Genomic DNA, 13327 nt, shown 5'->3' on the forward strand with positions numbered 1-13327 from the left:
TTTTTGGTTTTTCTACCCTTTTTGAGTTTTGAATCTTCTAATTTTTGAAAGCACCACAAGAAACAGAGATCTACTTTTTAGTTCTAATAAACCACTGTGGGAAGCAAAATGATGAATTTTTATTAAAAAAAAAAAAAAAAAAATCTTAGGGATTTCACGTATGCCCTCAGAACCTCATTAAAGAATTCCCATTCATTTTAGGAAAAGAAAGAATCTTTGGATCATTGTTGATATCTGATAGTAGTAGCACTAATAAAATAATCAAAGGTCCTTTCCCAATCAATTGTTGTTTATGTAAAGAATAAAGTTGTAGAGAAAGAGAGAGCATATTTGGTTACCAAGAAATTGCAAGGGAAAAAAATATTGAGAAAATAAAATAGAAATTTTAAATTGGAAATAAAATAAAATATTTCCAATTTATATTTCCTTAAAATAAATCAGTTTATATAAATAATTAATGCATTATTTTTTTCCCCTTAGTGCGGTCATACCATACGTTACGTAGTTCACTAAGTGAAAACATATTCAAGATATATATTACTAGAAATAGATAAGTGATTTTTTTTTTTAATTTAAGCCTTTTTTATTTAGCATAAACAAACTTTTATTAAAAAAAAATAATTAGCTTAAAAGAAAATTACAAATTTTGTGGTCAAGAGTTAGAAATCCATATTGTGTTTGTCATCTATGAAATATAATTCTTTTTTCTTTAGTTTTTACTATTGTTATAATGGATTATTCTTTAGAAATAATTTTTTAGAAAAGGAAGTGTGTTATGTGTTATACTTGACTCAGGAACAAGTGAGTAGCATCAATGTGGAGTAGCATCAATGTGGACTCTCCAGATATCCAGCCATATGCTCAAGATATAGTTCAGAAGTGTGGTGGTTTGCCATTGCTGATTATTGTTACTGGAAGGGCGCTATCTAAAGGTGAATGATGCTTTATCCTGGATGCATCGAGGGAATTTTCACAGTGCAGTGCACATGGAATGTATGGTTTTGAATCTCTGGTCTTACAATTGAAATTCAGTTATGACAGATTGGAGGGTCCTGAATTGAAGAGTTGCTTCCTTTATTGTGCCTTATTTCCAGAAGATTGGCAGGTCAGCATATTTGAATTGGTAGAATACTGGATTGAAGAAGGTTTGATTAGTGGAAATTGTACTGATATATATATGAGGGGATGTGATATAGTTGGTGCTCTTGTAGGAGCCTCTCTTTTACAAAGCTCAGAATGTGGTCGTTCCATCAAAATGCATGATCTGATTAGGGATTTAGCAGTTGGTATCTTGTCATTGGAAGGGGAGGGTTATCAATTTCTGTTTAGAAGTTATTCCAAAATGGCACAGCATTCAGACATGGGAAATAGTTCATCATACAGATTACTTGAAAGTTTTCGAAGCAATAGACAGTCAATTCTTCATGGTCGTCAGTTCTTATTAAGGGCTGGTGTAGGTCTAACTGAACCACCTGTAAAGGATGAATGGGAAGAAGCCAAGATGATGTTTTTGATGGACAATAAGTTATCCAAGCTACCTTAGAGACCAAGTTGCCTCAAACTTTTGGCATTGTTCCTCCAAAGAAATCATCACCTAAGAGTGATACCTTCGCTGTTTTTTGATTCAATGCCTTGCCTTACAGTTTTGAACTTATCCAAGACAAGGATCAAATCCTTGTAGGGAATTTAACCAAAATCCCAACCTGTGAGAAACAAAACAAATAGAAAAAACACACGCCAAAGAAAATAATCACATGCACAAGACAATATTTACGTGGTTCGGCAATTTGCCTACGTCCACGGAGTTGCAGGGATTTCACTATTATCAGGGAAAATACAATAGTGCGGAAGAACACTCTCAAGAAACCCAATTCCCAATTACACCCTAGCACTCTCTCACATAAAAAAATAAGAATAGAAGTGGCTGCCTCTTTTTTTCTATTTTTCTCTCATGCGGCTGCTCACTAGGTTAATTGGAATTTCACTCTAATCTCACGGCTGCACTTAATCTCAAACATAATATATATATATTTGTCAAAGTCGGCTGTTACTAGGAATTGTTATTCCTAGTTAAATTCGGTCAATAGTGATCGACTTAGGTGGACGTGGGCTTGTGGCAATTCAAGCCACACACACGGCCCACTTCAACAAATCTCCACCTTGGCTTGAATTGATCAAGCTACACTAGCAAACTCCTCCATCAGCTCCACCTTAGCCCTTAAGGGCTCACAAGCTGCAAACATCAACCATAATCCTCCATAACACAATCCCTCATCCCTGCAACTCATCCTCCTGTCCTCAAGCTAGAAGACCAATTGAAGCTGCGCACAGCTTCAACTTCTCAATAGTGACACCCTTAGTCAACATGTCTGCCAGGTTCTTAGATCCACAAATCTTCTTAAGTATTACCAGCTTATCTTCAACAAGATAACGGATAAAGTGGTATTTTGTCTGTATGTGCTTCGACTTTGAATGAAAAGCCGAATTTTTGGCAAGAAAGATTGCACTCTGACTGTCACTGTGTAGAATGCCCATCTCCTGCTTCTTACCCAATTCATCTAAGAAACCATGTAGCCAAATCATCTCATTTCCAGCTTCAGTTGCTGCAACATACTCAACTTTTGTAGTAGACAAAGTGACAATCTTTTGCAGATTTGAACCCCATGATATAGCTGTACCACCTAGAGTAAATACAAATCCAGTAGTACTATTTCTACTATCAATATCACCAGCAAAATCAGCATCTACATAACCCTGCAGTTTCAAACTTGCACTTGTGAAGTAAAGACATGTATCTGATGAACCCTTCAGATATCTCAGAATCCACTTAACTGCCTCCCAATGCTGCTTTCCAGGCCTACTCATGAATCTGCTCACAACTCCCATTGCATGTGCAATGTCTGGCCTTGTACACACCATAGCATACATTAAGCTGCCAATAGTTGAGGCATAGGGCACCTTGCTCATGTGGTCCCTTTCTTCTTCTGTCTTCGGTGACTGTTCTTTGCTTAGTTTGAAATGACTACCCAAGGGTGTGCTCACTGGTTTAGCTTCATTCATGTTGAACCTGCTAAGAACTTTCTTCACATACTCTGACTGTGAAAGCTTCAATGTATCATTAGCCTTGTCTCTAATGATCCTTATACCAAGGATTTGCTTTGCAACTCCCAAATCTTTCATTGCAAACTGTTTGGACAATTGCTTCTTCAGATTATTAATCTCCTCAATGCTAGACCCTGCAATAAACATATCATCCACATACAATAGTAACATAATGTAAGAATTGTCAAAAGACTTAACATAGCAACAGTGATCAGCTTCACATCTCTTGAACCCAATTCTATGCATAAAACTGTCAAATTTCTTGTATCACTGCCTAGGAGTTTGTTTTAGGCCATACAAGCTCTTTCTCAGTTTGCAGACTAGATTCTCTTGTCCCTAAACAATGAACCATTCTGACTGAATCATGTAAAGGTCTTCCTCCAAGTCACCATGAAGGAATGCTGTCTTCACATCTAACTGCTCAAGATGTAAATTTTCTGCAACTACTATTCCCAGTACCAGTCTGATTGTTGACATCTTCACAACTGGAGAAAATATCTCTGTGTAGTCAATGCCTTCCTTCTGCTGGAACCCTTTAACAACTAATCTGGTCTTGTAACGTTTGCTACCATCATGCTCATTCTTTATTCTGTATACCCACTTGTTGTGCAAAGCCTTCTTTCCTACTGGCAATTCAGTCAGTTCTCATGTCTGATTCCCCAACAAGGAATCCATCTCATCCTTCATGGCTAACTCCCACTTGCTTGAATTCTCATCTTGCAAGACTTCATCATAACACTCTGGCTCACCACCATCAGTCAACAGGAGATAATTTAGAGTGGGTGAATAACGCTATGGAGGTTTAATGTTCCTGGAAGATCTGCGGACTTCAGCTACAGGTGTACTCAGATCTACCTGTGAATTTACATTCTTCTTATCTTCTTCACCCCTTTTCTGGACAGTACCTTCTGTCAATTCATCTAAATTGACAAACTCAGATTTCTTCTGATCTATCTCTGTAACATCTGACACTACAGTTGACCTGTCCTTATACATAACCTGTTCATTAAATATCACATTTCTACTTCTGATGATTTTCCTGTTTTGTTCATCCCAAAACCTATAGCCAAATTTCTCATCACCATAGTCAATGAAAAAAACATATTTTAGACTTTGCATTAAGTTTACTACGTGCATCAGAATCAATATGAACATAAGAAACACAACCAAAAACTTTTAAGTGTGAAAACTTTACCTCTTTACCGCTCCAAACCTCTTCAGGAAGTTTGAACTTCATGGGAACTGAAGGTCCTTGGTTTATCAGGTAAGCTGCAGTGCTAACAGCATCAGCCCAAAAGGTTTTTGGTAGTCCAGCATGCAACCTCATACTCCTAGCACGCTCATTGAGAGTTCTGTTCATGCGCTCAGCCACACCATTCTGCTGTAGTGTCCCAGGAATGGTCTTCTCCATCCTAATTCCCTGTGCAGCACAATACTTACTGAACCCTCCATCTATGTACTCTCCTCCATTATCTGACTTCAAATATTTTACTTTCAAACCTGTTTCTGTCTCAACCATGGCATTCCACTTCTTAAAAGTTTCAAACACATCAGATTTATTTTTCAGAAAATAAACCCATACCTTTTTGCTTGAGTCATCAATGAAAGTGATGTAGTACCTTGAACCTCCAAGGGATGCAACCGGAGAAGGCCCCCCACAAATCAGTATGTACTAATTCCAATTTTTCAGCCTTCGGTGTCCTGCAAGAAGCTCACCTTTTTCTGATTTCCTAAGATGCAACTTTCACACATGTTAAAATCAATGGATTTCAATTCTGGTAGTTTTCCTTTTGACAGCAGCATCTTCATCCCTTTCTCACTCATGTGGCCAAGTCTGCGGTGCCATAGGCTTGTATCAGTACTTGCATCAGCAACTGCAATTGTGTCTCTTGGACTTGAGGTCATATACAGAGTACCAGTTTTCTTTCCATGAACCAGTACCCTATCTCCCTTTGTAACCTTCCAAGTACCACCAATAAATAGTATTGCATGCCCTTCATCATCAAGTTGTCCAACAGAAATCAGATTCCTCCTTAGGTCAGGAATATGTTGAACCTTCTCCAGTAACCAAACAGATCCATTGGGCAACAATATCTGGACATTTCCCATACCTACAACATCCAAAGCTGAACCATCAGCCAAATACACCTTACCAAAATCACCTGTAACATAATTCTGTATGATTTCTCAGTGTGGAATGGTATGAAATGAAGCTCCTGAATCCAAAACCCAATCATCAAGTGGACTGTCTACTGCAAGAAGTAATGCATCATGTACCTCTTCTGTTACAGCATTAGCAGAATCATCTTCATTCTTCTTCTTAGGACTTTTGCATTGATTCCTAAAGTGCCTGTTTTCCCACAGTTCCAGCATTGTACTTGTTGGCCTGATCTAGATTTGCTTCTGTTCCGATTAGAATTTTTGGATTTTGATCTACCTCGGTTTGAATTTCTGTCATTAATTCTGCCTCTTGTCTCAAGGTTTAGGACAAAACCAGATCCTGAGGTTTCGCCTGCATCTCTTCTGCGAATCTTCTCAGCCAAAATTAAATCTCGTATGTCATTGTACTTTAGCTTTTCTTTTCCTGTAGAATTGCTTACTGCCATCTTCATTGCCTCCCAACTGTTTGGCAAAGAAGCCAAGACGATCAGAGCACGAATCTCATCATCAAAATCAATTTCTACAGACGACAATTGATTTGTGATAGTATTAAATTCATTCAGATGTTGTGCTACTGATGCATTCTCTGCCATCTTCAAATTGAACAATTTCTTCATCAGATGCACCTTGTTGTTTGCGGACGGCTTTTCATACATACCGGACAAAGCCTTCATTAAATCTGCTGTGGTCTTCTCTTTTACAACATTGTGTGCAACAGACCTAGACAGAGTTAACCTAATAACTCCCAATACTTGTCTGTCAAGAAGAGCCCATTCCTCAGCCTTCATAGCCTCAGGTTTTTCCCCTAGAAGCGGTAGATGCAACTTCCTCCCATAAAGGTAATCCTCGATTTGCATCCTCCAAAATCCAAAGTCTGTGCCATCGAACTTTTCTATTCCAGACGCCTTTCCTGCTTCCTCTGCCATTGCTCCCACTCAAACCTAAACTTGGCTCTGATACCAGTTGTAGGGAATTTAACCAAAATCCCAACCTGTGAGAAACAAAACAAATAGAGAAAACACACGCCAAAGAAAATAATCACATGCACAAGACAATATTTACGTGGTTCGGCAATTTGCCTACGTTCACGGAGTTGCAGGGATTTCACTATTATCAGGGAAAATACAATAGTGCAGAAGAACATTCTCAAGAAACCCAATTCCCAATTACACCCTAGCACTCTCTCACATAAAAAAATAAGAATAGAAGTGGCTGTCTCTTTTTTTCTATTTTTCTCTCATGCGGCTGCTCACTAGGTTAATTGGAATTTCACTCTAATCTCACGGTTGCACTTAATCTCAAACATAATATATATATTTGTCAAAGTCGGCTGTTACTCGGAATTGTTATTCCTAGTTAAATTCGGTCAATAGTGATCGACTTAGGTGGACGTGGGCTTGTGGCAATTCAAGCCACACACACGGCCCACTTCAACAATCCTTGCCAAAGTCACCTTTTACGCTTATGAGCCTTGAAGTACTTATTCTACGCAATTGTGAACGCCTGGCTCAGCTTCCATCTGAGATTGGATCTCTGAGACGACTAGAGGTGCTTGATGTCCAAGGAACAGAGATTGAAAAATTACCTTATGAGATTTCTGACCTGGTTTCACTGAGGCACTTAAAAGTATCATTTTACGGATCTGTCGACCAGAGTGAACATGATAGCCTGCCTCATGAATTGGTCCCAGACGGAATAATATATCGTCTCCATGAATTGGAAGCTCTCAGTATTGATGTGTACCCAGGAGATGAAAGGTGGGATAGGAATGTGAATTCTGTCATAAATGAGGTGGGTAACTTGAAAAAGTTAATTGCCTTTTGTTGTTGTTTCCCAGAAGTACAGTTTCTTGAACGCTTTCTTGAAAAAAGCCTATCATGGAAAATTCGAGGTTTAACTGATTTCAAATTTGTAGTTGGCCATGATGTTAAACGCTTCTCCTATCTGGTTGGGGACAATCTGGAGTTTGAATATGTACAATGGGGTCAGTGCATGAGATTTGTAAATGGTGAGATGATTCCAGATGCGGTTCTGAAAATATTAACTTGTTCTACTGCATTCTATCTGGATCATCATATCAAAGTCTGCAGCCTAACAGAGTTCGGGATCAGTAATCTCAATGGACTGAGATTATGTGTTGTGAGGGATTGTCCCAAGATTGAAACGGTTATTGCTAGCAAGAACCCATATGAAGCTGTATTTCCAGTTCTGGAGCACCTGAGCATTTATTATCTGTCTAACCTTGGGAAGATTTGGGAAGGAACGATACCACAGGGAAGCTTTAATAATCTAAGAATATTGACAGTGCATACTTGCCCCAAATTGCAATTTGTTTTTGCAAGCTCCATGCTCCAGTTTTTCTCCAACTTAGAGGAGCTGATAGTCGAACATTGTCCAGCCATTACGGAGATTATATTTCAGGACTATATGGTTGATTCTGGTAGTGGCACACTCCCTAGATTGAAAACATTAAAACTTCACTATCTACCTGAATTGGTTAACATTATGCAAGGTGCATGGCCCCCATTAGAAAACATTAGCTTCTACAATTGCCCTGTATTGAAGAAGCTTGGCATTGACTCCAATTCAAGTCATACCATAAAAGAGATTAAAGCAGAAAATGATTGGTGGGAAAAATTAGAGTGGCAAGATGCTTCATTACACTAACGTCTTCAAGCTTATTTCACATCTGTTTCTGACAATGATTTATAATAAAAATTTGCAAGCATAAACAAGGATTTATCCCTTTTTGGTACCATCAGTTGCTCTGCTCGCATGGTTATCAGGAACAAAAAGAGGCCATTCCAAAAAGATCCAACAAGAATAAGTTTATGAATATTCTGTTGTAGTTGATTGCACCAGTGACATATGTCAGAAAAGGTGTAGATATCCTGGAAAATCGTAAGTTCTGGTGACAGGAGTGTCAACATGTTTTTGTGATTTACTTGCCCCAGCTCTGGTGGACCTATATTAAACTAGTGCATATTTTGTATGCTCTTGTAGAGTTGTTCTCTTTAGTTTTGCTACATTTTCGCGTTCTATAATCTATTTCAAAACCTCAAATCTATGTTCAGGATTTGATCCAAAACCTAGCATTCTATATCTGGCTTTCTTCTTTTTAGGTTGCTACAATTCTTGAAGTCCATGCCTGGTTACTCCAGGCTATGCTGCCATATCTGTTGTGTTTTTATTGAATGGCATTATGGCTGTAAACTTTGTGCAGCATGATACTTTTTGGATTTGTCATGTCTTTTCGCCTGAGTTTTGTGGACGCTGATGCAAAATTGTAAGCAACATAAACAAAGTGTAATTTTTCAAACAGTTTGCTATTGTCTGATGATATAATTTTGCTTTATATTGTAGATTTAGGTATGCAAGGAACTTTATGCTAATAGATTAACTTTTTTAGTTTGATAAATGGACTATAACAAGAACCAGTGTCTTTATCAACATGATCTGAACTTTTCATATGGGCTATGTCAAAGTTACTCTTAATTTTGGCCAAACTTTTGCCTTTCTCATAAAACAGTTTTACAGGATGCCTAAATTTGAAAACTTAGGACTTATTTGAGGGTTCGTTGCTCATCCTCTCCTGCTGAGGTCGTGGCTCAGTACAATGTCTCTCTATCTCTCTCACGCAGAGTCAGCCCAGGTTTTGTGGGGCTTCTCTGTTTTACTCCACTTAAAACTTAAATGGAGGGAAAGGATATAAGGGAGAAATGAAAAAGTTGAGAAAAAAGCAATAATCGAATGCTACTTTCTTTCTCCATGTGTTTAGTTGTCCATGGGTGGAAGAAGAGAGAAAATGGTTGATCCGATGATAATAATACTATTAAGAATAAATTATTAAAGGTAGGAAAATTCTTTTTCTGTAAGAAGTAAGAACCCTAGTTGCTGCATACTGGCATGTGTCAACATATTAGAGTGACACCTAACAAGTGCCAATTTAATGAAAACTTTGGTTAACCCTTAACGTTTCTCACACTCTCTCTTTATCACACACAGACAAAACCAAAAGAAAAAGAAAAATCTCTCTCTCATTAGAACCTCATCAACGCCTCTCTCTCTCTCTTTCTCTCTCTCTCAGATTATCCACCTTTGAACCCATAAAAAACTACCACCGCCACATGTTTTGGCCTTTGATCTCACCTGAACGTATCTCTGTCAACCCTACCTATCCATGCCATGTCTCCTTCGTTCCACTGCTTCACCCCTCTCCCTTTTTGCCTGTTCCACCCCCTTCCCTCTCTCTCCATTGATGCCACCCTTAACCCCTTTATCACTCCTTGCCATTCCCATCCCCCACCCCCCTCTTCACCGCCAAGGACCATCACTCTCACTACCTCTTCTTTTAACGACATTGTCCTTGACAATGACAAAGACAACAACTCGCAAATTTTTCCAAGTTTGTTTTTGTTTGTGATTTTGATTGTGATTATTTTTTAAGTTTGAATATTTGTCTTGATGGGTGGGTCGACGGAGACATGGTTAGGTGGGATTGGTGGCCTAAGCATGTGGTGGTGGTGGTGGTTTGATGAGTTTAATGGTGAGTTAAGGGGCTGGGTTTCTAATGAGAGAGAGAGAGAGAGAGAGAGAGAGAGAGAGAGAGAGAGAAACGTTAAGGCTAAGTGTTAACAGAAGGTTTCATTAAATTGGCACTTCACAGGTGTTGCTCTAATATGTTGACACGTATGCCAATATGCAGCAAGCACTGTAACTAAGTTTGTAATATCATATCAGACTTTCAAAGAGCCTTTCAATCAAAGAAGACAATATCTGATAATATCCTTGTGGCCTTTGAATTACTTCATCACATGACAAGGAAGAAATCAGGAAAAATGGGACATATGGCTCTAAAGTTGGATATGAGCAAGGCATATGATAGGTTGGAATGGAATTTCCTTCAACGGACTATGGAGAAAATGGGGTTTCACCCAAAATGGGTTGGGTGGATTATGGAGTGCATTAAGTCAGTTACCTACTCGGTGTTGATAAATGGTGAGCCTAAGGGCCACATTATTCCGACTAGAGGTATTCGCCAAGGGGATCCCTTATCCCCCTACCTCTTTCTTTTATGCTCGGAAGGGTTGACTAGTCTCATTGAGCAAGCGGTGAATGAAAGACATATTGAGGGTTTCTCTCTTTGTAAGCATGGGCCAAAGATCTCTCACCTTTTCTTTGCAGATGACAGCCTCCTGTTTTGTCGAGCAAGGGTGGAAGATGTGATAAAAATTCAAGAGATTTTGGGAAAGTATGAAGTTGCATCGGGTCAAAAAATAAACTTTGATAAAACTACCATCTTTTTTAGCAAGAACGTTCCTATGTCTACCAAGGAACAAGTGCAAAATTTGTTGAGGGTTCCAGAAATCAAAGAATATGAAAAATATCTAGGTTTGCTGGCAGTTGTGGGGCGTAATAAAAGGGCTAGCCTAAATTATATCAAAGACCGAGTGTGGGGCAAGTTACAAGGTTGGAAGGAGAAATTGCTATCACAAGCCAGTAAGGAAGTTTTGTTGAAAGTGGTAGTACAAGCCATTCCGACTTTTGCTATGAGTTGCTTTCGATTACCGGTTGGCCTTTGTCAAGATATTGAAATGCTCATTCGTAAGTTTTGGTGGGGTCAAAAGGGTGATAGGAGGAAAATTCATTGGAAAAAGTGGGAGGTGTTGTGCAAACCAAAAATAGAAGGAGGGTTAGGTTTTAAGGACCTATGCAAGTTCAACGAAGCAATGCTAGCTAAGCACGTGTGGAGGTTGCTGCATGATACAGAATCCTTATTTTTTAAGGTTTTCAAAACGAAGTACTTCCCAAACTATTCTCTGTTTGAAGCCAAATCTTCCTCGGGCTCCTTCGCATGGAAGAGCATTCTATGGGCAAGAAAGTTGGTTCAGAAAGGGGCGTGTTGGAGAGTGGGTGATGGGTAGTCAATTAGGATTTTCCAAGATGCTTGGTTACCATCTGACAGTGGCAAGGTTTCCTCTCCTCCATCCGATGTTGGTTCGAATGCAAATGTAGTAATGCTCATAAACCTGGTCACCGGGTGGTGGAATACCCATCTCATTGATCGCCACTTCTACCCACTGGATGCAAAACTCATTAAATCCCTTCCTCTGTGTTCAATCCCTCAGTCTGATTTGCTGATTTGGCTGAAGGAGAAGATAGGGACTTATTCAGTTAAATCAGGTTATAAGCTTCTGTGTGAGTGGCAAAATGAGGAGCTGAGTCAACCTCGAATTTTTGATATTGATAGGAACTTTTGGAGTAGTATTTGGAAGATAAAAGTCCCAAGAAAGATAAAGCATTTTATCTGGAAAGCATGCTCTAATTCACTACCGACGAAGGAAAATCTGTTGAAGCGGAAAATTGTACAAGATTCAGTGTGTCAACGTTGCTCAAATGGCTCAGAGGATGTGGTACATTTGCTGTGGAGCTGTGATGATTTAAGGGAGGTTTGGAACGGGGAGTTTGGGTGGGTGTACAATGCAGGAGTTCAATGGACCTATTTCTCTGAGATTTGGAAGTTCGTTCAGACAAGGCCACACTCCGTTGCTCTTTTTGCAGCTACAGCATGGTCCGCTTGGTATCATAGAAACAAGCTCCGGTTGGGTGAAGCTTCCATCTCGTTGGGACAGATTAGGAGATTCGCTCGTAATTACATCCGTGATTTTAAAAATCTGACCAGTATGCCTTTTGCATCAGTTCGCACTGCTCCTCGAAGATGGTGTCCACCTGCAGATGATGTGTGGAAGATAAACTTCGATGGCGCAATATTTGGTGAGTCGGATGAAGCTGGAATTGGCGTGGTTATTCAAGATTGCAAGGGTGAAGTTAAGGCTGCTTTGTCCGAGAAGATAAAAAGCCTCTAATCGTGGATGTACTGGAACTGATGGCTGCTAAGAGAGCGATGACTTTTTCCTTTGAAACAGAAACTTCTAGAGTTGTGCTCGAAGGAGATTCTGCTTCAGTGATCAAAGCAATTCAGCTCGGTGGCTGGGAGTTCGCACAGGGGGGTCACCTCATCCACAACATCTCTACGTTAAAAAACTCTTTTCAGAGTATTTCTTTCTCTTATGTTGTACAGCAAGGCAATGCAGTTGCACATGCCTTTGCCCAGAGACCTAGACATTCTTTTCCTTTATCTGTCTGGGTGGAGCATGTTCCACAGGACATTGTTTCTTTCTTTTTGCATGACCTTGGGTTTTCTTAATATAAAGCAATGACATGGTTTTCTTTCTCAAAAAAAAAAAGTTTGTAATAAATCCTTGCCCTTGAATTAAATGGGTCCCTGTTTTTTAGGACACATGGTATTTACAAAATTTAATGGTAAAAAAAAAGTCACATTACAACACTATTTATTTTGCAAAAATAAAATTTTGGTCCCTACATTTTGGGTTGATTCCTGTTTTAGTGCTTAGTTCTTTAAATAACCTATTTTAGTCCTTGAAAATCGAAAACCATTATCATTTTGATCCCTGCTATTATCTCACTAACAGAAATGGACTACGTGGCAGATGGAGTGCATTGTTGGCAGTGTATCTTGCAAGTTGGCCAAGTTGTGAGCTACTTGCAAGTTGCCTCTAACACTTGAGTCTTTTGAACTTCCAACATGTGCTCCTCACGTGGCCTTTTGCGGGTTGCATCACTCGTGAGCTAGTTGCGAGCCAAGTTGTGAGATGCTCTGTCTTCACAGTTCTTCACCAATTTTCACATTGAATCCTTTACATTTAATCCCACAAAAATACAAGGAAATGATTGAGGAATTACAATCAAATTTGACATGGAATTAATGCCAACAAAAAAAATTGAAAATCACAACATTACAATCTCCCCCTTTGGCTATTCTGTGACAAAATCCCTAAACAGACTCTAGACTTAAATGTGAGTTAGGGAACAAAGGAAAAAATCATTCACACATATATACCTGTGACCTGAAACATTTGCACATAACAATTAAATTCATAAGATTGAGACAAGTAGAAATCAAGGCAAGTATATAGAACAAGTAAATTGTGATCAAGTAGATACCAAATCAGTGCAATTAAAACATAACTTGATCAAATAGGAA

The 13327-nt window shown here is 39.0% G+C and overlaps 2 protein-coding genes across 2 annotated transcripts; both read left to right on the forward strand.

Annotated features, from left to right (window-relative positions):
- The first annotated feature begins 6726 nt into the window (after nt 1–6726).
- Nucleotides 6727–7929, forward strand: LOC126701049 (disease resistance protein At4g27190-like). Its single transcript, XM_050399192.1, has one exon. The coding sequence runs from the start codon at nt 6727–6729 to the stop codon at nt 7927–7929; it is 1203 nt and encodes a 400-aa protein (XP_050255149.1).
- Nucleotides 7930–10100: 2171 nt separating this feature from the next.
- LOC126701050 (uncharacterized) lies at nt 10101–12128 on the forward strand. The gene is made up of 2 exons (XM_050399193.1): nt 10101–10876; nt 11228–12128. Exons 1-2 carry the CDS (start codon nt 10101–10103, stop codon nt 12126–12128), a joined length of 1677 nt encoding a protein of 558 aa, XP_050255150.1.
- Nucleotides 12129–13327: the final 1199 nt, after the last annotated feature.

The sequence above is a fragment of the Quercus robur genome, chromosome 9 (assembly GCF_932294415.1).
Source record: "Quercus robur chromosome 9, dhQueRobu3.1, whole genome shotgun sequence".
NCBI classification, from domain to species: Eukaryota; Viridiplantae; Streptophyta; class Magnoliopsida; order Fagales; family Fagaceae; genus Quercus; species Quercus robur.

Bases quoted from the DNA above. Each gene is read 5' to 3' on its own strand.
- LOC126701049 (XM_050399192.1), top strand. From the start codon at position 6,727: ATGAGCCTTGAAGTACTTATTCTACGCAATTGTGAACGCCTGGCTCAG.
- LOC126701050 (XM_050399193.1), top strand. From the start codon at position 10,101: ATGGGACATATGGCTCTAAAGTTGGATATGAGCAAGGCATATGATAGG. The intron at 10,877-11,227 runs GTGGGGTCAAAA...ACCATCTGACAG, and splicing joins ATGCTCATTCGTAAGTTTTG to TGGCAAGGTTTCCTCTCCTC.